The 22,306-nt window shown below is 43.7% G+C and overlaps 1 protein-coding gene across 24 annotated transcripts in view; it reads left to right on the forward strand.

Annotated features, from left to right (window-relative positions):
* Positions 1–781: 781 nt before the first annotated feature.
* cadpsa (Ca2+-dependent activator protein for secretion a) overlaps positions 782–22,306 on the forward strand; it is a 101,673-nt gene continuing 80,148 nt past the window's right edge. For 19 of the 24 annotated variants that reach the window (XM_031567509.2, XM_031567494.2, XM_031567499.2 and 16 more), the window contains exons 1-4: positions 782–1,107; positions 1,303–1,662; positions 13,543–13,656; positions 15,221–15,553. In XM_031567509.2, coding sequence (XP_031423369.1) covers positions 1,330–1,662; positions 13,543–13,656; positions 15,221–15,553 — 780 coding nt within the window. In that variant the 5' untranslated portion in view covers positions 782–1,107; positions 1,303–1,329. The remainder of the gene's footprint in view (positions 1,108–1,302; positions 1,663–13,542; positions 13,657–15,220; positions 15,554–22,306) is intronic. The other 5 variants (XM_031567519.2, XM_031567520.2, XM_031567516.2 and 2 more) reach the window with 1 other exon arrangement.

Here is a 22,306-nt window from a genome sequence, read left to right on the forward strand (position 1 = left end):
AAAGTGAAACCTTGTTATGCTGTGCTCCTCAGTGTGGGATAAGGATCGTTTCTGTGAAAGATGCCTACGTGCATTTCCCATTAGTGACACACCCATAAAATCCTGTTGGCTACTTCAAGGAACACTATTTTCTTTAAATCAACGAATCACTGTCGAACGCACTGGCGAGCACCGATGAGTCAATGTAGGCTACATGAGTGATTTTATCCTAATAGTCGATGTCCAAGAATAGCCTGGGCTAAGCCTACTATCCACGATGTGCAGAAATGGACCATGGGAGGAGTTAAAGAAACAAAATGATCTGAAAAACCGCTTTGTCAATGTGTTTTTATAGGCATACGCCATAGTTAATTATGTTGATTACAGGCTGATATTCCCAATCAAGCCATTCGCTCTAAACAAACAACCAAATAATCCACCTAGCTATAGCCTATCCCGAAGAACATGGCCCTTAATTCCAAATATCCTACTTACATATCTAGCCCTGAAGCCTACATAGCGCACCTCCGCACACAAAACATGACCAGTCGTTTGATTTAGTACTACTGTTTTTATTTATTTAGTCAGTTTGTTTGTTTGTTTAAAAAAATAATTGTACTATAACCCCAATCCAAATAACCAATCTGCAACAATATGCCGAACTATAACATTTGTTGGAACAATGTCTAGCCTCTGACTCATGCTCGATGTTTGCATCTAAAAACTTTTAAGCTCTCACTGTTCGCAGAGAAAGTGACAGGTTGGTGAAGCAATTTTGTTTTCGCGGAAACAACGTCAACGAACGAACCCCCTTCAACCCCACCCCCAACCCCGACAATCTGATTCTCGAGTTCAGAACCATGGTCAGCTCCTGCTGCTCTCCTGCAGGAAGTGACCATCGTCAGCGCACAATTGACAAACCACGGCAGGAAACACAGAAACTCGATAGCAAAACAGGGCTCAGAAAAGCGGTTTTCCCTCTTTACATCCCTCCCCTCTGTGTAGTATCTCCCAGCAAATCCCCGGCGGTGACTGGAGAGTTAAAACCCCGACGAGACGTAGCAGCAATAATTTCATTCGGTAGGGGTGTTGGTGTCGGTGCGACCAGTCTCACTAGGCTCGCCCAACGTAAGTATCAGTTTTATTACATTCATGTATCTCTTGAAGAGTTGTGATTCTTCAATGTATGATATTTACTTGAAACTGCGCATTTCAATCACTTTTCTGTGTTGCCAGATGCAACACTTGGTCTTCCACACTTAAGACTCTACTCCGGCTTTTTTCTGTTTAAAATGTGTGGGTTTGCATTTGTTTTATATCTAGACTAGACGTCCTTCAATTTTAATCAAAATGCTGGATCCATCTTCAAGCGAGGAGGAAGCAGAAGAGATAGTGGAAGAGGAGCGCAAAGTAGTGGCAGCACCCAAGGCTGGCGCCCGCGTCTCTCCAAGTCGGACCAGCGAGAGCTCTGGGGGCTTACAACCCAGTCGGAGTAGCAATGTCCGTCCATCAAGTCCGAGCCCTTCGTTGGCGAGCGAGAAGGAGAAGGAAGATTTGGAAAAGATGCAAAGAGAAGAGGAAGAGCGAAAGAAGAGGCTACAGCTTTATGTCTTTGTCATGCGCTGCATCGCTTACCCTTTCAATGCTAAACAACCAACCGACATGGCGAGACGACAACAAAAGGTAAGAAACCCAAGGAAATAAATAATCTTTATAAACAAAGCAGTGCAACCCATATAACACATATGTGGTAATGAACAAGCCCCAATAGTGGAGGAGACAATCCATGATTCTTCATAAGTCTGCCATTTTGAACCCCCCTCCTCATCATCACTGCCACCAGTTGGTTTCACTTCTCAACATATCACAATGATTCTCTGGTGACAATTCGAGTATTCGCCATGCATTTGATTACAAAAAAATATAGCAGGAATATTGCAAATTTGATAGGTTTCTGAAACTTTTATTATTTCTTTCTTGCAAGAACCTCACCTATTGCATACACTAACGAAATGCCGTTTGCGAAATGAAATACTTAATTGTCAACTGTCACGTTACATTATCTAGGAGCAAAGTGTGGGTCAGTGTAAATGATAAAGCGCTTAAAAACTTTCTCTTCTCTTGTTATCAAGCAATCCATTATTGGGTAGGCCTGCTTTGGCTGAGTTGACCCTCAGTAAGTAATGTATATTTCCTTTGTGGGTAGGAAGCCTGTGATGATTAATTACCTCACCATAGGAAGACCAATTTCCCTGTGCAAAATGTCAGATGTTTAATTTGCGCTTTTACTCATAGCTAAGGCTACCCTTTAGGTGGCGCTTGGTGAAGTCTGACTGAATGCGCATCCGTGTACAAAATGGGCTAGCCTTAATTTAATGAGTTTTAGTAACATCTTCAATAGTGTAATTCCTTTTATCGTCAAGTGTATAGACAGTCTGAACCGAGCACCCCCTTGCTTTGTGAATCACAGTCAATCAAGTAAAAACATTTTCCAATTTTGGTTGAAAGGATCCAGTGTATCCTGACAAGCTCATCATGCGAAATCCCTTCATATCAACCATGAAATGACACACACATTGGACTATAAACATCTACACACTTGAAATAAGGATATTTTTTAACCCCAAACATAACAGGAAATAAATACTGGTTTTATTGGATACAGTTTCAATAAAAGGTAGGCTATACCAGCCTTAACTACACTGCCACCTTGACTTAAGCAAATTAACCTGTTTAACCAGACTGTAATGTTGATCTGCATATTGAGCAGACTTCAGTACGAGGTGTGTTAAACAATTCATGATTGCTGATACAATTTTCAACAGTTTTCAGTTTCTTTTTGGCTCAGCGAATGACTGCTGAACTATAGTCAAAGGCTCAGCCCAAATGTGTAGCAGCAAATCCCAACTGACACTTTGGAATCGAAATACAGTTGTGAGATATTGATAATTACTAGCTGTGGATTATTGTGGTTATTATTATGTATATGTTTTTTTCACTACTGGTAATTGATAGCACCCTCTGTATTAGAGACTAACTATCATCATTGTGACTGCAACAGTGGCACTAAAATCAGACGCCTTATATATTATTCCCTCTCGGGATTTTATGATGAAATGCAAGGCATGGTTTTAAATGGAGTTTATGGCCCTCATGGGGTTTGCTGATCCTCAGATGATAGTAGACAAGCATGTTATTGTCTGACTACAGACACATGCCCCATGACTTATGAACATCCCAATGATAGATAGATAGATAGATAGATAGATAGATGGATACTTTATTAATCCCGAGGGAAATTTAGGAAGAGCTAAAAAGACACGAGACAACGAAGCTACGTGGAAAAGCTGCCACTCGCGTCGGCGCCCGTTGACTGAGGAAAGATCAGTGGGTAGAATAATGTTTGGTGGGAGAGTTCAATGCAACTTCAACTAGTAAGCAACAGGTATATCAGAGAAAGACCTTAATCCGCTAAATTCCAACCTAGAAGAACATAGTACCTTGAATATTGTTTGGCCTCTTGTTAAACAAATCTTCCCCCGTTGTTTTGGTGACTGCTACCAGAAGGCTTGTTTTCATGCTGGCGTGGTCTTTGGAGACTGTGGCAGGGAGAGAGGGTGGGGGGGTGGGGGGGGTCTCTCTCTTGACGATGATGTGTAGAAGCCATGAAAAAAATTGTGTTGATCTCTCCTCAGAGTGAATGTTTTCTAGAAATGAAAAAACATCTTTGATCACCACTCAGGGTGACTCTTTGTGTGTCTGTGTGTGTGTTTATGATGTAATCTTTTGAAAAGCATGAATTAAGTTTGCTCCCACCTAAAAGTGGCAGCTGAAAATTATTTATCGTTATTATTAGTCTGCAACAAGGCTGTCCAATATAACACCCTATTACTTAAGCTTAATCTAAAATTTTGAGTCAGTTTAGCCACTGACATCATACACATGCAACATACCAAACTGTTTTTATCCCTACAGAGAGAAATGTCTTTGTAAGTTCTTCATTAAAATGTTTACCATTCAGAACAGATGCTGTTTCATCTTTCATTCAAGTGAAATATTCAAAGCAGTTCTGTTGCATTGCCCACTTAAAAAAAACAAAAAAAACAAAACAAAGAGAAAGAGATAAAGAAGAAAACCCCACACCGATTACATATGCCTGAACCTTGCCTCTAATTTAGCCCAAAGAGGGAGGCACCAGGCCAGGGGAAACAATGGCCTTGCCTCCTCTCATCCTCACTCGTATATTCCATATTGTAGAGCTCGAGTCTCACCTCAGGCTGGGTCCAGGTGAGAAGGCAAAACAATCCACCATCTGGCTGGTGCTGCTCAACAATTGGCATGATGAAATTAGCCTGGCACCTTGATGGCACTCCTCCGCCTCGCCAGCAAATCCTGGCAGTGAGCAGCACAGAGAGAGCTGTGGAGAAAACAACCCACAACAGGTCGACATTGTGATGTACAGCTCACACATACTACAAGTCCTTCGCTTATACTGTTAGCAAGGCAAACACTTTTAATATGTTGCAGTGCAGAGCTGTGCTGCGTCTTTGTTTCTCACATTTTGGTGTGTTGATGAGGTAATACCCCATAAAGTCCAATGACTTTAATCTACCTTTAATCTTTCTGCTCATTTTCTACTCCACAAAAATGGTAACACATTGAAACTATTCTTTAAAAGTATTGATCTGTTAGGGCCTCAGATTTGATTTGTGTGTGTTGCAAGGCAGGTGTGTCCAGAGGGTAGTGAAGGCAAGATTACGTGGGCAGGTCTAATCTAATCATCTATGGTTAATGACAGAGAACAGTATCCATGTGGCACTGAGAATTGGCCGTAATCACACCTACAGCAAAGGAGTGAGAGACTTGTGAAGCAACCATGTAAAACTATGGCCCAGCTGTTTCAGACCTATAAACCTCTTGGGGAAAAGCATCGGGGCCGGTGCCATTCATCCTCCACGATGCAATGGAAATGTGCTATCTGGGAGGAGAGTGGCAGTGTGCACCAGGGACACAGGAAGTTAAACTAGTCTGGCTTTTTATGTTTTCTTTTGTTTTGTTTTTTGGGGACTAAGGAGGTTTGTTGTTACAATGAATTAACATGGATGGTTAAAGAAAAAAATATTCAGGTCTCTCTCTCTCAGATCTTTTCAGACAAAACTTAAGTACCACCTGCTCTTACTCTCACTATCCCTATTTGTTTACTGACCTGCCATTATGTGTCTGTTGCAGTTGTTAAGTTGATTTTTGTCATGTTATGGTTATGGTCCGAAACTCTTTAGTGAAACAGAAACCTGAACACAACATGTCTGTAGTGGCTGTGTGTGCGTATGTGTATGTGTGTGTGTGTGTGTGTGTGTGTGTGTGTGTGTGTGCGCGCGCTGCTGAACATTTGTACAGGCGCTGTCTTCACTCATTCCAAAAGAAGCAGGACGAGATCATGAATTATTAATGGTGACACAGTGCTCACACTTAATGATGAGCAAGGCCATGTTAGGTGTCTTACTGCACAGCCAGTGGTGGCCCGACAGGACAGGAAGAGAAGACAGGGCTTAATTAAAGTGATGTCTGACAGTGATCACTCTATCCTAACCTCTTATGAACACACACACACACACTATCACACTCTCTCTCACACACACATACACACACACACACAGACAGTGAATGAAGCTTGGTGGTTGTGTCTGAATTGGGCAAATCAGCACAAACACATGAAACCCACTCAGGCCTTGTGTGTTCTCTATAATTGCCAGTCCAAACAGTCTGTATTTGCTTTGTGTAGCATGATCTACAGCTTTTGTTCATTTCTAATAAAATCCCACTTTCCTAAAGCCTCAACTTTAACAGTTAGCCGTGAGCTATTGGTAAGTGCAGTTCAGTATTTTGGTCAGAAGCCTAATATTTTGCACAGATACAGGCTGCCACTCTAAACTGTTGCCTTGCTTGACAGACATGACCTGCCTCTCGCCTCTGTAGTTGGTGTGGCTCTGGTGGCAGATTCATTAGCAATTTCTCCCCTGGTCCCTCTGCAGAACGACACCATTCCAGGGGGAGCCTCCAAAGGCATCAAGGGATTTTGTGCACCAAAACATCTTAATAAGGATCTTTGCAGGAAGTTCTCATATCCCCCAGATCACTGTGTTAACACAGTCTATTCTCTGTTTTTGTTCTCGCGGGCTTGTAACGTATGAGTTGTAGTGTTCATTCTTAGTGAACATTATTATCCTTATTTTTTCCTCACTCAGAACATCCTCTATATCCTGGTATCACGCAGAAAAAGAAAAAGCTTGCTAAGGTTTCTCTGTTTCCCCAATGGTGTCTCATGCCAGTAAAGTGCATTGCGGACACACCAATAACCGCCCCTATGAGAAAATGGGATATATGAGTGGTTCACTGCGACCAGAAGACCAGAGAAATCCAGTCTGAAATAGCTGTGATGGGTAGTTGCACAGCGGGCATCCCTTTTCTCTCCAAGGGAGCACTATGTTCACTCTCACAAGAGGACTGGTCATGAGGAACCACAGTGCTTTACTGGAGATACACAATGAGAGTGTGAAGCTGGGATTATATAATGGTATGGTATTTTTTCTATCATGAATCAAGCAATATGATGATAAACATGAATAGTATTTTTCCTAATATATTTTCCCTCTGTTTCAGTTCTCTGTCTTTTCAGATATACATATTGCCTAGAGCTACAGTCAGTGCTGATGGCATTGCACATTTCAGAGCTGGCAAGTAATCACAATGAAGGAGATAAGAAATATGAAAGGAAATTACACAACTTCCTGACTCCATTTATGCGTGTGTGTGTGTTTGCACGTGTACGCGCGCACACGTGTGTGTGTATGGATGTGTATTTGTTCTGTGTGCTGACATGTACGCCCAACAATGCAGCCCAACCGCAAACCACCCCGCTTTGTGTTTGTGTACATGCATGCATGCGTCCACACTGAGGGGCACAATAGCAGTCTGCAGATGTCCACTTCCCCTAGCCTTTGTCGCCTGTCTTTAATCTGGGATTACACATCCATTTGGTGGCCCTCATCTGTTACATAAGGGCATGTTAGAGCATGTCTTTGTGCCAGTGCAGGAAGAAAAGAAGAAGACGAAGGAGGAGATAAAGAAGAAGAAGAAGAAGAAGAAGAAGGAAAATAAGAGATTAGAGAGTGGGAAGGGGTGAAACGGGTGAGGAAGAATTTGGGTGGAGGAGGAAATAGGAGGAGTGAGCATTCGGAGACAGATTTGCTTCTTGGGACTGACTTCAGGGCAGATGGACCCATGATGAAGGCAGCTTTCAGAGATGAAATACCAGCAGCAGCGGCAGCCAATTCTCGTCCCTCTGGGGGAAGTTTATAGCCGGCTATTGCTCACAGCTCAGTTTTCTTTTCGTTTTCGTTTTCGTTTCATATAGTCTGGAAACTCTTCGCAAGAGGGATCGCAGGGCCATTCTGAGTGGCCTCCAATCAGCTTCCAGTGGGGGTGGCTAAGTGCGACGACAACGTTGTAGTGGTTTGCTTTCAAAATGTAGTTCCAACAATAGTAGCGGTGCTAGAGGTAAACAAGGCGATACAACGCTAGTAGCAATGCTAGCATAACAAACAACAAACAAGGCTGACTTCAGTCAGTTTATTGTGGCACAAACGACACACAGCAACACACACGTGCATTTTTAGGTGGTGACACAGGACACACACACACACACACGCAGGCCGAGGTCGCAGTGAATTTTTCCTCTGCATTTTTCCCATCCCTGACTCTCCTTCCTACAGGACCCCAGGAGCAGTGGGCAGCCTTTAGGCATGAGAAGCCGAAGCAAGATGAACATGTACCTACATTTATTCATCATAGGCTATGACATTGTTTATTTACTGCCAATAGGGTTTCGGGAAAAGTCTGATATATCAGTTTACAACGTAAGTGCTGAAGTAGGAAGTACACAGTGGTCCCATTGTGGTCAAGGATGATTGGTTGAAGGCTGGTCTAGTGGTTTCAAAATGATCCTGTAATCTATGCCCATTAGGATGCAACAACTGGAAACAATCCCCAGTAGAGCTTGGACAGACTATTCACAAAGTTGGGTCTGGTTTTACCAGGCTAGGGTTCTTAGGGAGGTTAGTGTAGAAATAAATCCTGTGAGCGATGAAGCTGTTGTTTCTGCAAAGAAGGTGCAATTGAATGTGAGAAAGAGTGAGAATGAGGGAGAGAGAATTGCAGTGAGGTTGTGCCAGGGACTCTGGGCAACTTCACTTGTGGAGTCTCCCACGGCTATTGATCTAGAGTTCAGAGGCTTGTGCTGAGGACAGCTTGCCCTCTCAAGTTTTGGGATACAAGCTCATACCAGATTTTGTAAACCAGTAGTGATTCATATCCTTAAAAATGCCATCAAAAAAATCTATTAGCCATCTTGGTTTCCCCTGCTATCACGTGGATGGATGCCAGGGTGTAGTTACTGCAAGAGTGTGGACTGTTTTGTGTGTGGGAATGCGTCAAAGCAATGACACTTGCCAGACCAAGTGATCAGCTCTGGCTAGGAAGCTCTGATGCCATTGTGAAGCCCACTGTGTATGGAGAATGGCCTCGGTGCTGTCTGAAAGAGAAGTAATCTGCCTTTGGTCCTGCATCATGGATCAGAGTCCATGTGGCCTTGGCAGCCACGGATGACTCCCACACGGCACTCATGGTCTTTGGGTAAACAAGGCAATATACCCCAGAGGGCATGTCCACAGCATGGGGCTCCTCCATATCAGATATGGAGCACCCTATGTGCACTGGGAGGCCAAGGCAACCGCCACCCCACACACACCAGGGCCTTTGGGGGTTGCTGAGAAGAGATAAAGCATGCAATGTAGGTGGATCGCTTTGTAATGACATACACACAAATGTGTGCACACACACTTACACACACACACACACACACACACACACACACACACACACACACACACACACACACACAAAGCACATAATGTGACATACAGGGACAGACAAACACATAAACACCACACACACATACATGCGTTACTTAAAATCACAATGACGTGCACACAAATATGCACACAGACCTCTCACATGCAAATGAAAACAAACAAATCCGTGCTTACATGCTCCGCATACACCTACATTGAAAACAAATCCGACGTTGTACTTGGCCAGCTTGGCCTCTATACTGGTAAGTGACTACACAACAATCTTTCACTCTATCATCCTTAGCTGAGATTATCCAGATTTACGCTATTAAACCACTCCATAACATGAGCACAGACACAATGACGTGTGCTGCACAGAGTTCATGGTCAGCTCCTCTGCACAAATATATGGGATCCTCTGAAATCATGCCTGTGAAAAAAATGACAGTTGAGCACAAAGCACCCAAAAGGATGTATACATAGGCGTAATATGTAATATAATATGTTACATTAAGTACGGCCATTGAATGTGTTGAATCCACACTGACGTTTACTGAGAGTGGTCTGTTCTCTTGTCGTCGGTGCGTAATACACAAACAGTGTTGCCCTATAACTGGAGACCCCTTTCTGTATCATTTCATGAGGCATCTGAAGCCACTCATAGCTCGGTTGAATTGTGTATGCCATTCCTTTGTGGCTATCAGATCTCTTACATTTCCTTCTTGACTGTGTGCTTTTTCCTTCTTTTGGCCGCTCTTTTATCTTGTGCCTGCTCCTTGGGCTCCATTTCCCCTTTTCTTTGAGAACGCTAATGAAAACAATTATAGATATGCTAAAAAAAATCCAGCTTTCCTCACCATTACTCCTCATGTCAGCCAGTACCTGAGTTTAATACGTGTGTGTGTGTGTGTGTGTGTGTGTGTTTGTAGTCTGTGTGTGTGTGTGTGTAGTCTGTGTTTGTAGTCTGTGTGTGTAGTCTGTGTGTGTGTGCGTGTGTGTGTGTATGTGTGTGTACATAGCCCATGGCTGTTCACTGGCACTGCTGTGTGTAGTCTGTGTAATCCCGTCTGCATGTCCACACATCCCCTCCCCCCTCCCCACACCCTTAGTCGTGGAAAACCACATTCTCTCGCTTTCCTCTCAATGGACTGGATTTAACAGCTTGATGCTGCACACTCTCTTGGTCTTCGTTGAATCACATCACAGAGAGCGTATGCCGTCCATAAATTACTACCCTGCCGTATCGGTTGCGACTGTCGTTTACTCTGGGTTACCATGGTAACCCCCTGATGAGAGGCGTGTGAGGTGGATCCTAGGTCCTCTTGGATGTTTTTTTTTCCTGAAGACTGACTGTCTGGGTAGTGTTGCATGTAGACTATTATAATCAGTGTTTTTATCTCTAAGGGAACACCAGAGCTCCCCCCTCCACACACACACACACACACACACTCACACACTCACACACTCACACACTCACAAATGCAGATCCTGAGTTGCACTGAAACGGGAGTGAGAGAGCCAGAGAGAAAGACATTAGAAGGTATTTATTGCTGCCTTCACTCTCTGGCAATAAAGGCATGTGCCAAGGGCCATAAAACTCTATGTGCTACCAAATCTCCCACTAAACTCATCAATGTGTGTATGTGTGTGTAGTATTTGTGTGTCTGGGTGTGTCGGCTCTGCTTAATGCAGTGATAGATGGATGTGTGTTTAATGAGTGGAGGAGGTGACTGGCCTCAGGGGAGAGAGAGTTTAGGGAGAGGAAAGGAATGGGGCAGAGTGGAGAGGCTTTTGAGTGGTCACAGAGGAATCTGTCTCCTCCGGTCTCCAGTGGGATTAAGCTGGGGTGGGGGGCACAGTCTCCATGGCATTTCACTGCTGGACAAAGTTTTGTAGAAGGTTTGGGAGTGATTTCTCGTTTAACGATCACTTGGTTACATCTTTTAGTGTGACTTGTTGAGCCAGCCATACATTACATAGATGACCATAGGGTCTTGAGACAATTGTATTGTTTTGGCGCTATATAAATAAAATTGAATTGAATTGAGTTGAATTGAATTGGGTCTGTAAGCCATGGATTCAGAGTATCAGAGTAATATTCTTCCAGTCAATGAGACGGGAGTTCTGAGGGCGAATTAAAAGCTGCATGCTGTTTGCAGCTACCGATTAGTGTTGAGTATGCAGATCTCAGTAGAGATAGGAGACACCCGCAAGTAGCTACAGTGGATCCCACTCCCATTTCAAACATTGTCAGAGGTAACAGACAGCACACTGCACAGCACTTACAGCATCTAATTTAGTTAGTCCGGCCATAACAACATGGTCAGTGTGGGATCTGTAGTTCTTCTTGGTTTGCTGTAATGTCTAATACAGCGATGGGGTTACCAAGTCAACAGGGTTATGCTATCATCCAACCGCACGTGGCGAGAACTAAGGATGGACCAGTGTCAGGGCTGCCACGGAGACCACGGCAACACACCTTCACTTGAGCAACATCGGGGCGGGGCATTGTGGGCACAGATGGTGGGAGAAGCCCACGGGGAAATCACCGGCCGGACCTGCGCCTGAGCAGAGCCGTGTCGGTCCCTGAGTGCTTGTTTCCCACTGCGTGTGCATATCAAAGACCCCCCCCCATGTCGTGCACCTCGCAACGGGACACAAACAGCAGTTTACTCTCAGTCACTCTCAGTGAATTACCTAATGTCAGTGGGCGTACACTGTAAAGAACAGTGGAAATGCTCATTTTGTTTATTGGTTATTACCGTAAAAAAAAAAAAAGAAATAGTACCAAACCAATTAAAGATAAATCATGTTACACATCTGATCTATGTTTTGAGAGCTATTTTTGTTATTCGTTTTTGAGCTTTCTGTTTCATGCCTGTCTCTGACGGCTTCAATCCCTGGTGTGTTTGGGCCTCGGCAGGTATTCTGTTTTAACAAGGCATTCCCTCTTGCCTCAGTGGGTTGCAGCTCACCTGCATACATGAGAGGAACAGGAGGGGCGGTATGGGGGAGATAATAGGAGAATTCTGCAGAGTTCTGGGGTGTGCTTTCTGCTTTAAAATATCTAAATGTGAAGAGCGATCCAAAGATAGATAGATCATTCCATGCACCCATTAAGTCATTTTAGGTCCTTTATAACCCACCCTCTCTCTTCCTCCCTTCGTGCTGCCCTGCAGGTTTTATTGAACCATAGCTTCAATCATACCCCAGAGGACAGAGTAATCGTGTTAATGACTGTACAAGCATTGATGTGCAACTAAGTGTGCAGCTTTCGTGTCACACATACTGGGGCATATAATGTCCGTAGTGGGCCACCAGTCATTTTATAGTGTTTCCTTCATCCAATAGCATCCAATTTTCCCACAGGTGATTAGGTTTTCTTGTACATTTGGCTGGTGAATGAGATCTTGGGTTTATAGTGATGGCTGAAGCATTCCATTGGGTAATTCCAATTGAAATGAGGCTCACCCCTCGAAAACATGCTGTTTCATGCATTTATTTACAGAACATGGTCTTTAAAAAAAAAACAAGAACAAAAAACTATCTTGCTCTAGTGCTAGCTAGAGAATATCTAACTCAAGCTCTAGTCAAACATGAAGGGGATTTCTTGAACTCTGAAGTTCCTTTCCTTAAATTAATGAAACAAAGAGGCTGCTAAAAAAAGGGGTGGACTGGAATTCCACATGAGAATCTGTAATGATCCATTTCCTGCGTGCTGAAGTCGGAGAGTTTCAGGGGTTCTTAATAACCTGTGCAATATGGTGTGAGAGAGAAGGAGCAAAACATTGCAGTTCAGTGGAGAGAGTGGGATAAAAGAACTGTGTCACAAAAAAGAAGAAGAAAAAAAACCTTGTCAAGGAGCTCCGCTGATTTCTTAGATTTTATAATGCGCAAATGTCAGCTGTGGGTGTCTGGTTTGATCTGCCAGAGCTTGTGCTTAAAGGTGCCATGTGAAATATGCAACCCTGATGAGGAAACCAAAGGACATCAATTTAAGACATAAGGAAAACAGTAAATTAATTAACAGCAATTAATATCACTAATCATGAATGTTTGTTGTGTTAATGTATTTTTCAAGTTAACTGATGTAATGTAAATGCTGTTTCTTAAGAGTTTCTGAATGTATAAGTTAACATGACCGAACGTAAATATCACAAACGTCACATTGTTTTACCATTAACCATTACCATCATTAATACTGATCCTCAGGGATGTTTTTTGGTGATGAATGCATTAGGCTTTACAGCCAGAATCAATAACACATGGAAGCAGTTCATGTAATTCAATTCAATGAATCTTGACCAATGCACAACGTAATGAGAACATTGAGAACATCAATGTAATAACACAGAATTGAACTGAAATAGCTATTTTGTAAGGTATAATGCAATGTTTTCTCACTGTCATAGGCTATGCTGTCACAGAAATTTTGTTGTTTTTACTGTGCATGAACATATATGGACATAAGTAAATAACGTGGGATATGGTTGACTACAACGTGGTTAATACCAACTTTTTTTTGTGTAATAGTGACTGGTACTGCCGCAGTAATAGTCACCGGCGTTGTCACTCTGGTAGATTATCTTTGGTTTGTCTCATGATGTGTGCTGTACAGTATAGATAAGCCTCTTTTGTCTGACCTCTCTTCCAGATCAATAAACAACAGCTGCAGACGGTCAAAGAACGTTTCCAGGCCTTCCTCAGTGGCGACACGCAGATTGTGGCCGATGAAGCATTCATCAATGCCGTCCAGAGCTACTATGAGGTTCATGTCACCTAATCATGCACATCTTTACCTCAGCGCTAGTGTGACAAATGTCCAACTTGGCACTGAAAAAATTTATAGAAACAGATTATAATTATCTTAGTTGCGTTGCCTTATGTTATATGATAAACTGTGTTTTTCCAAGGCTCAGATGATACGTTTCTTTTTTTAGCTTGAAAGCCAGGGTGAGATGAAGTGAGGAGATGTTGTTCAACAAGTGAACATGTTAATGACAAAATATGTACTGTATGTAGTGATTTTTTTGGTTATACCTATTTCAGATGGATGAGTAGAAATTCACAAGGAAAATTGATCTACAGCTCTAAATGAAAAGGTTCAGTGGTCCCCTCTTTAGGTAGGGATTATTTTGTGCTGGGACTCATTACACTGTCAGGAGCATTTCTGCATAGATATTTTCATTGCTGTCCACGCTAATGTCCATTTCTATTCCAATTGTATCTCCAATTGTTTTGCCAATATTCAAATCAGGGTATGAATACTGAGCAGTGAGAGGGGGGAGGGGGTAATTGAGAGAGAGGGGGGAAGGGAGAAAGAGAGAGAATGAGAGAGCGAGAGAGAGAGAGTGAGGGAAAGGAAAAGAAAGAGACTTTCTCTTCCAACCTAATCAAGCTGGTCATTCCGGGAGCCCAAAGTCACTGATTGAAATTTTGCATTATTCAGATCCAGCTAAAGCCGGCTTTCTCAATTCAATTAAAGTCCTAATGCTCTTTAGTGAGTGCAGGATGTTCTCTGCCTGCCGGCTGAACCTCACCTGAGAGCGAAGGGGACCAGAACAGCAGGATGGGCCGGCACTGCCACAGTCCACTCTGCCCTTGTGGGCACAGCCACTCATGACCTCCACATTTCGACTGAGTGTCAACACGCACCAGTTCGCCAAAAAATACCTGCGTCTGGGTCAGACAAGGCTTTTCAGTGCTGTGGGGGAGTGTTAAGATTTAATGTCTGCTCGCCAATGACATGAAACTACACCTGGTGAGGAAATTGCTTTAGGTAGAAGTGTTGAAGGAAAATATAAAAAACATGCTTTTTGGAGATTGGGCGGACACATAAAAGCCCCTTACAATGGACTGAAATTGAAAAAAAGTCTGTCCTGTCAAAGGATGGAAAGAACAAGTTGAAGTGAAAACATATGTAAAGGCTGAGCTGCCACTTTCAATTTCCTGCTGCTTATTGTTTTTCCTTTTTTTTTAAGTGTAGTCAGTACAATGCAATAAAAATGGCTCTTTTTTGAGAACACCCTTTTCCTGCTCTGACCTCTGATGCATATCTACGTAGTTTTAGAAGGTTTCCCATTGTGGGCCTCATAAGTGGCCCTGTGAGCAACAAATCGATTCAGGAGGATAAAACCTGCAGCCAGTTTACGCTTTTATGTTTTCTTTTTACATTGCGTTTTAGCTGCGTTTAGCCAACGTTACTTACAATACGGTGCAGATACACATTTTCTTCAGTATGTTTGCTCCTTGGGAATCGAACCCACGACCTTGGTGTTGTTAGTACCTTTATTGAGCACTTGAGGTACAGTGCAGTTTTTATTTTTATCAAGGTGTTCTTGAAGAGCGACCGCGTGTGCCGGATGGTGCAGAGCGGCGGCTGCTCAGCCGCCGACTCTCGCGAGGTCTTCAAGAAGCACATCGAGAAGCGCGTGCGCAGCCTGCCCGAGATCGACGGCCTGAGCAAAGAGACTGTGCTCAGCTCGTGGATAGCCAAGTTCGACACCATCTACCGGGGCGAGGAGGACCCACGCAAGCACCAGCAGCGCATGACGGCCAGCGCCGCCTCCGAGCTCATCCTCAGCAAGGACCAGCTCTACGAGATGTTCCAGTCGATCCTCGGCATCAAGAAGTTTGAGCACCAGCTGCTCTATAACGCCTGCCAGGTGAGTCCCTCGCACCCGGACTCTACAGGGGAAGGCCTCTGCTGCTGTTAGCTGCACTGTATTTCCAGAGTGTGTGTCCTTCGAGAGGCATGGGGAGTTTGTGTGTTCTTGTAAACCATATAGGTGCTTGCTGTGCTATGGGTTGTTTGCTTTGTGCGGTTTATGTCTGGGAGAAAATCATCAATAATTTAATTTGAAGCTCTGACTAATGAGATTGTGCACTTGCCATTTGTTTTCGTTCCATGCCAGTCGTTGCTGTTGCATATGCCCCGAATCTTACTCAGACTATGTGATACAGAGGCACCAGCAAATATAATGAAATCACATGCTCGGTTATTCTCTGCTAGCCTGCTAATGAAGTGGAACATCACTGTAAATGGTTGAGAAACATGGGTTGAAAGCAAGTTGAAATGGGAACTAATCTTATGAAACCAGGATGTGGTTCGTAAATAATCCCATCCACTTTCTCAGGATCCATACAGTATGTGCTGATTTTCCTATCTTGTCCTATATATAAAATGAAAGACTGTGATTTGGTTGTGCAGTTTTGCCGTAGTGCAATCCAAGACAATGTGGGGGATAAAAAGCACACAGGGAAGAAGGGGAAATGGAAGCTGTTACCAGGCTGGTTCATATGCATTCACTGGCACAGAGCAGAGGACAGACGGCTCTAACAAGGCTTTCACCTGGCCTGTCAGAGGCCAACGTCGGAATTGATTGATGGGTGATTCAGAGAATGGGAAAGACGGTTGGATGTGGTAAGGCTGTCTGTAATATAAAAATGTAGTACGGGTTGCACCTGAATGCTCACCGTATATATACCCAAGTGAGGGGACACTAATAAATGCTGTGACGGCGTGTTCTCATCCTCAGACGGATAGAGTGGGAGGTGAGCCACGCGCAGACGAGAACAATAGGAGGGGATCTCGATGTGTGCAGATTGAAAAGAAATGCATGCTGGGAGGAGCTGTGGGTGGGATTTGGTGCTTCGGTGATGACCGTATTTATGGTGTGGTGGAATGGAATGAAAGGAGGGAAGGTAGGAATGGATTAATGATGATTGGGATGGGCAGTCTGTTCATTCTTAGAGGTCTGTGAGGGCAGTGGGAAACGTATAGAGAAGTGAGCTGTGATTGGCAGATGTTAAAAGCTAATGTTTGTCACAGTTGCCATTTATTTTTTGAAGATGGAGAACCTTTGACAGGCAAAGGAATTTATGTAGGATTTTATTGTCAAAATGAGTGTTCAATAGTAATCAGCTGTCAGCCGCAAGTGCTACCTTGCATACATTACATATATAGTGTATACAGTATATGTCACATATGATATATATATCACATTCGTGCTCCCTAGCGATATTTCAATCAACAAGCTTTTGGTTCACCTTCAACAGCAGAGGACTCCCAGTGCTTATATCCAGAGAGAAAGCTTGTCAAATGGGAAGCCTTGGACTGTCTTATGGAGACAGTTTCAAATATGCCAAGTATGCCTTCAAGTTGGTCCCAGATGGTAATCAGCTCTTTTGTATGTTTGAGTACCTTTTCCCTGCTCCGAATGTATGCAATTGTATGCAGTGTCTGCCTTTAGACAGCAGCAGCAGCACACAAAAAGGGAAACAAAGCAAGCTTCTGCTTCCATTCAAAAGACCTACGCCCAAATTATCCCCGGCATTGTGCGGATGACTCAGTCGTTAGCCGGGACACAAGATATAATCTGCACACTGCCGCTGAAATCAAATGAGCCACAATATACCTCTCTCTTGCCAGGGCTGGGAGGAAGAAAAAAAGCACAAACTTATGGCAGCTTAGGGGGAGATGGGAGAGATGGGCACTTGCCTGTGCAAGCCATCGCTATAAAGAAACGAATCCATGGAAGAATGGCCTTATGCCTCTACTGCCATTGCTGGGGACCAGTTTAATCAGTCAGCATGCAATTTTGATTATGTTTCCACTGGCTGGCAGATCCCTCCTGTCCTCACGTCTAATCCTAATCATTTTGTTTCCTCAGCAACGAGGAGTGAGAGGAAGGAGGGTGTCTCGGTCCAAATCATGTGCCGGCGGTGGGGGAAATGCATTAGCATTTGACAGAATGAAGATATACTGTATATATGAAATCCAAATGGCTTAGCTTAATTTCCATCATGAACAGACACCACAGCATGTGTTGTATACACTGCCGGATAGATCAATATGACAAAATCATTAAGGTTCAATGTATAGGTTAATTTAGAGCAGGGGATTGATTAATGGCCAATAGGTCATAGTCGAGGGTGGGTGGTGAGAAATTGCTTCACCAGTTTGACGTGAATTTAATACCTCTAAATGGTGGTGGATTGACAGACACTGACTGATGACACATTTGGAAACCATATGTGTGCGTGTGTGTGTGTGTGTGTGTGTGTGTGTGTGTGTGTGTGTGTGTGTGTGTGTGTGTGTGTGTGTGTGTGTGTGTGTGTGTGTGAGAGAGAGTGGTGGCATGGTGGCATGGTTGGGGTCGACACTTTTAGAACAGATGTTGTTATTTATGGGTTCTGCTATGACGGCAAGCCAAAGAAAGATTCATGAACCTTTTCCCCACAAAGCTGTTTAGTTTAAAACAGTCCCACCATGCCTTAAAATACAGGTGAAGTGTAACATGGTTTTGGATCTGTATATTTGATGCAGTCCCAGTCAGCGTTCGGCTTTGACCTTTAATGTGGGTTTTTCCTCTGATCCACCATGAAAGGGCTGTCTCGTAGTCGCACTACAGCCAGCAACACTTGCGGCGAGTTCCTCACAAACGACGCCAAACGAGGAGCTGGAGTGCCCATGACATGCTCTGATTGTCTGGAAAGATGCGCTCGTGCCCTTTCTGCCTCCGTATTAAAGAGAATGACTTCTGCCCTCCTACATGGGTGAGAACCCTTTAATGGTGGTTCCCACTGAGAGAGGGCTTCCACATTGGCTGATACAACAGCCCCCACCAGCCTCCACCAGCTCCCGCCTGCCCCCACCATCCCCCTTCTCAACCCCCGCCCTCCCACCACCTCCACTACCCGCTCTCTGAGCAGTGGCTCACCCTCTCTGTTCCCGTGGTAATCCCTACAGCAGAAGTCACAACCTCAAAGCTTAAAGCTGTAAATGGCGTGGGGTAAATATGACGAGCGCTGGGTCTGTGTAGCTGTGTAGCTACCTAGCGACATCAGCCCGGTGCGTTCTTATGGGGTCTCTCAGCAGTACAGCCCCTCTGGCATTGTGCGTTAAATTATATTACACCACATGTTGCACTGATGAATGTGATTTTAATGAGCAAGGGTGCCTGAATAAATAAATTGGATTTCTTCCACTCGCGCAGGATGCATGCTCTCCATGTTGGTGGTGCTCTATGGGTGTTGCTTTTTGAAATGCTGATATGGATTGGGGTGGCCATTAGCAACATTTATGAAACTGCCAGAAGATCTTAACCTTCTTAAGTTTGGATAAATCCAGGTTAAAACCATTTCTCTTTTTATGTGCCTATGATTGAGCTGTCAAACTTGCACTTATGTACTGTGTACATTCTTTTGAATAATTAGTGTGATTGCTTAAGCACACAGCATTGTGAAGCAAGCACACTATTGATCTTAAGTTTTATTTATTATTTTTATTTATTCTTATTCCACCCATTTTGGTGCCGCTTCTCTGCACTCGTAAGTACTTTGCCTTTGGATGTTCCTTTTCCAAACGCCTTGCTTTGCCAACGCTGTTGTACAGTGGACCCATTAACGCTGTTGTACAGTGGACCCATTAACGCTGTTGTACAGTGGACCCATTAACGCTGTTGTACAGTGGACCCATTAACGCTGTTGTACAGTGGACCTATTAACGCTGTTGTACAGTGGACCCATTAACGCTGTTGTACAGTGGACCCTTTAACGCTGTTGTACAGTGGACCCATTAACGCTGTTGTACAGTGGACCCTAAAAGTGTTTCAACACTTCAGCACTTGTTGCCAGGGTGGTGGCAGCTAGTGAAGAAGAGAGGGGAAGAAAATCCGTTTACGAGGAAGATCACAATGGTGTAGACGGCGCTGAAGAGAGACCACTGTAAATATATACACCCAGAGAGACAGAGAGAGAGAGAGAGAGAGAGAGAGAGAGAGAGAGATAGAGAGAAAGAAAGACAGAGAAAGTAACAGAGAGAGGACTAGGCATCATCAGTAAGAGGAGGGACAGCATTATGAGCAAGAAACTGAGAGTTGAAAAAAGAGAGGAAAAAGAAAAGAAAGAGACAGAGAGAGAAGAGACAGTGTGATAACAAGACAGAGACACATGGAAAGAGAGAGAGAGAAAGAGAGAGAGAGAAAAAGAGTGCGGTGGTGAGTGCACTGCTTCAATCAGCATGACTAATTCTGCACTACCATGAGACATTCATCTTCATCAGCCCGCAAAGGCACAGAGCCCATTCGCTCGACCCTAATGCAATCACAAGCCACTCGAGGGGCCATCAAATTCAGCTCCCACTGCAAACATCCATGCAGGTAAATATTGATGGCGAGAGGCAGAAAAGCATGAAGCGAAGCCGACAGGCCCCATCACCGCTCCGGTGTCACCAAAACCTCAAGAGCCCCTCAGCAGTTCCTAAATCCTTAGTGACAAATGGGCTTTCAGTTGACACAAATGAGACATGTAGGCATTAGCAAGAAGTTACTCAGTGCTGTATGATATACCGTTACCCCTATGCTCACACGAGCGACACAGGAGGGAGACCAACAGGCATTCCTAGCTTGTGGTTACTAGGTAACAGAACTAAACAAGTAGGCTAGACACACTTGCTCATTTGTGTGCCACGCTGCGTTCACTCCCGTTGGTCGTCACCATTGGTAGTTGCCATGTCGCGTCACTCAGTATTTTTGAAAATAGACCTCTAAAGAAAATAGACCGCCTAGTTTGTTCACTTGTCTCTTGTCGCTGTAAATCGCCAGCTCTCCCAGAAAATGAATGGCAGCTGGTCACTTTGTCTCTCTCCTGTGACCAAGGGGTTTTGGCCAGCACTAGCTAATAGTGCTAAATGTACTGGCCTGGGTACATTTGTCTGCTCTATCTCCAGACAGACTTTGTTTAGATGTTTAGCTCTATACCTGCATTCTGCAGTAAGTTCTTCTGGATGAACGGGTCAGATGAATAAAGTGACTGTATGTACTATAACATCTTAATGATAATGCATATCTCACTGACTGACTGCCACCACACAATGTGGCCATCTCAGCCCCATTCCCTGTCTCAGATGTGTTCGGTGGTATAAGGTATGATGAACCATGTTTACTCACTGTGACATTCGCAGAACTTGTAAAAAGTAGTTGCTGGACAGTCCCATGCATCTAAGAATGTATGATATAACAGGACATGGTCAAACCTTCCTGTTATCCTCTTTAGATCATCTCCTTTTCGTTTGAGGCTATTAATTCCTGCTCACGTATGTACCTTCACACACAAACACACACACACACACATACACAAAAAACACTTTCAGAGTAGACAGCATCAGCTCAGTATTAAATCCCACATATAGACAGAAGAGTTGCTAGCACTCTAGATTTTCGCTAGTCTACACTGGGCCGACCTTTTATGAGTGGGTCATCAAACAGCTTTGGGACTTAAACTAATCTCAGCCTTTGATTGCAAACTGCCATCTTGCTGAAGTACCTCATTTATGAGAGAAATCATGCTCACATGTAAACAGTAATGGTGTGGCAACACTGACAGAATGCTAAATTCTTGTCATTTGTAGCAAAAGCTTGTTTAGTTGTTTTTAAATATTTGTATTTTGTTTTTTTGTATATTAAGTCTTATTTGTATGAATGAAGTGTCACTTGAAGAGGGCTGGTCATAGTAGAATTTCATTCAAAGCTTTTTTGGTATTTCTTCTCATATTCATAGTGAAAATTGTGAGAAATAGTAAAGAGTTTAATTGAAATATAGCCTTTTGACAGCACACATGACTAATAATGTTTTGTAAGAAGGAAATGGAAATACTTTAAAATATTCGTATGCATAAATGTGCTTCTTTTAACCAAACATGACCTAATGAGTGGTGATTTTACCACTTGCTATGTTAAAGTGAGTGGTCTTTCTTGCTCCTTATGACCCTTCACAGAAATAACAAATCCAAGATGAGTGGTGTGCGAAGGCAAGCAGTAGTGTTTATTGATGAGCAAGTCAGGTCTGAAATGTAATTATGTTGAATGCTCTCTGTAATGTATTCATTGTGACAACAGCTGATTGGAAAGGAAAGGCTGTTTAAAAGCCCAGAGTGTTTACAGTCTCCATGGCAGCGGAGCACGGGCAGACAGGGTAGACAAAAGGGTGTGAGCGTGTGTGTGTGTGTCTGTGTGTGTGCTTGTGTGTGTGTGTGTGTGTGTGCTTGTGTGTGTGTGTGTGTGTCTGTGTCTGTGTGTGTGTGTCTGTGTGTGTGCTTGTGTGTGTGTGTGTGTGTGTTCTTGTGTGTGTGTGTGTGTGTGTGTGTGCTTGTGTGTGTGGTGTCTGTGATGGAGGGTATGTTGGTTCTGTGAAGGATGGAGAAAGGTTGTTTGTGTGTGTGTGTGTGTGCGTGCATGTGTGTGCGCACATGTTCGTGCGTGCGTGATTGACAGTGGAGAACAAACCCAACCATAGCAGTCCAGTGGATATGATGTGCCTCAGAGCTTTTGAACCAACACAGACAAAAAAAAACAGTAGTCTATGTATAATAGCACAATGGGTGTTTAATGAAACAGAACAGTGAGTATCACTACCTT

The sequence above is a fragment of the Clupea harengus genome, chromosome 5 (genome assembly GCF_900700415.2).
Source record: "Clupea harengus chromosome 5, Ch_v2.0.2, whole genome shotgun sequence".
Lineage (NCBI taxonomy): Eukaryota > Metazoa > Chordata > Actinopteri > Clupeiformes > Clupeidae > Clupea > Clupea harengus.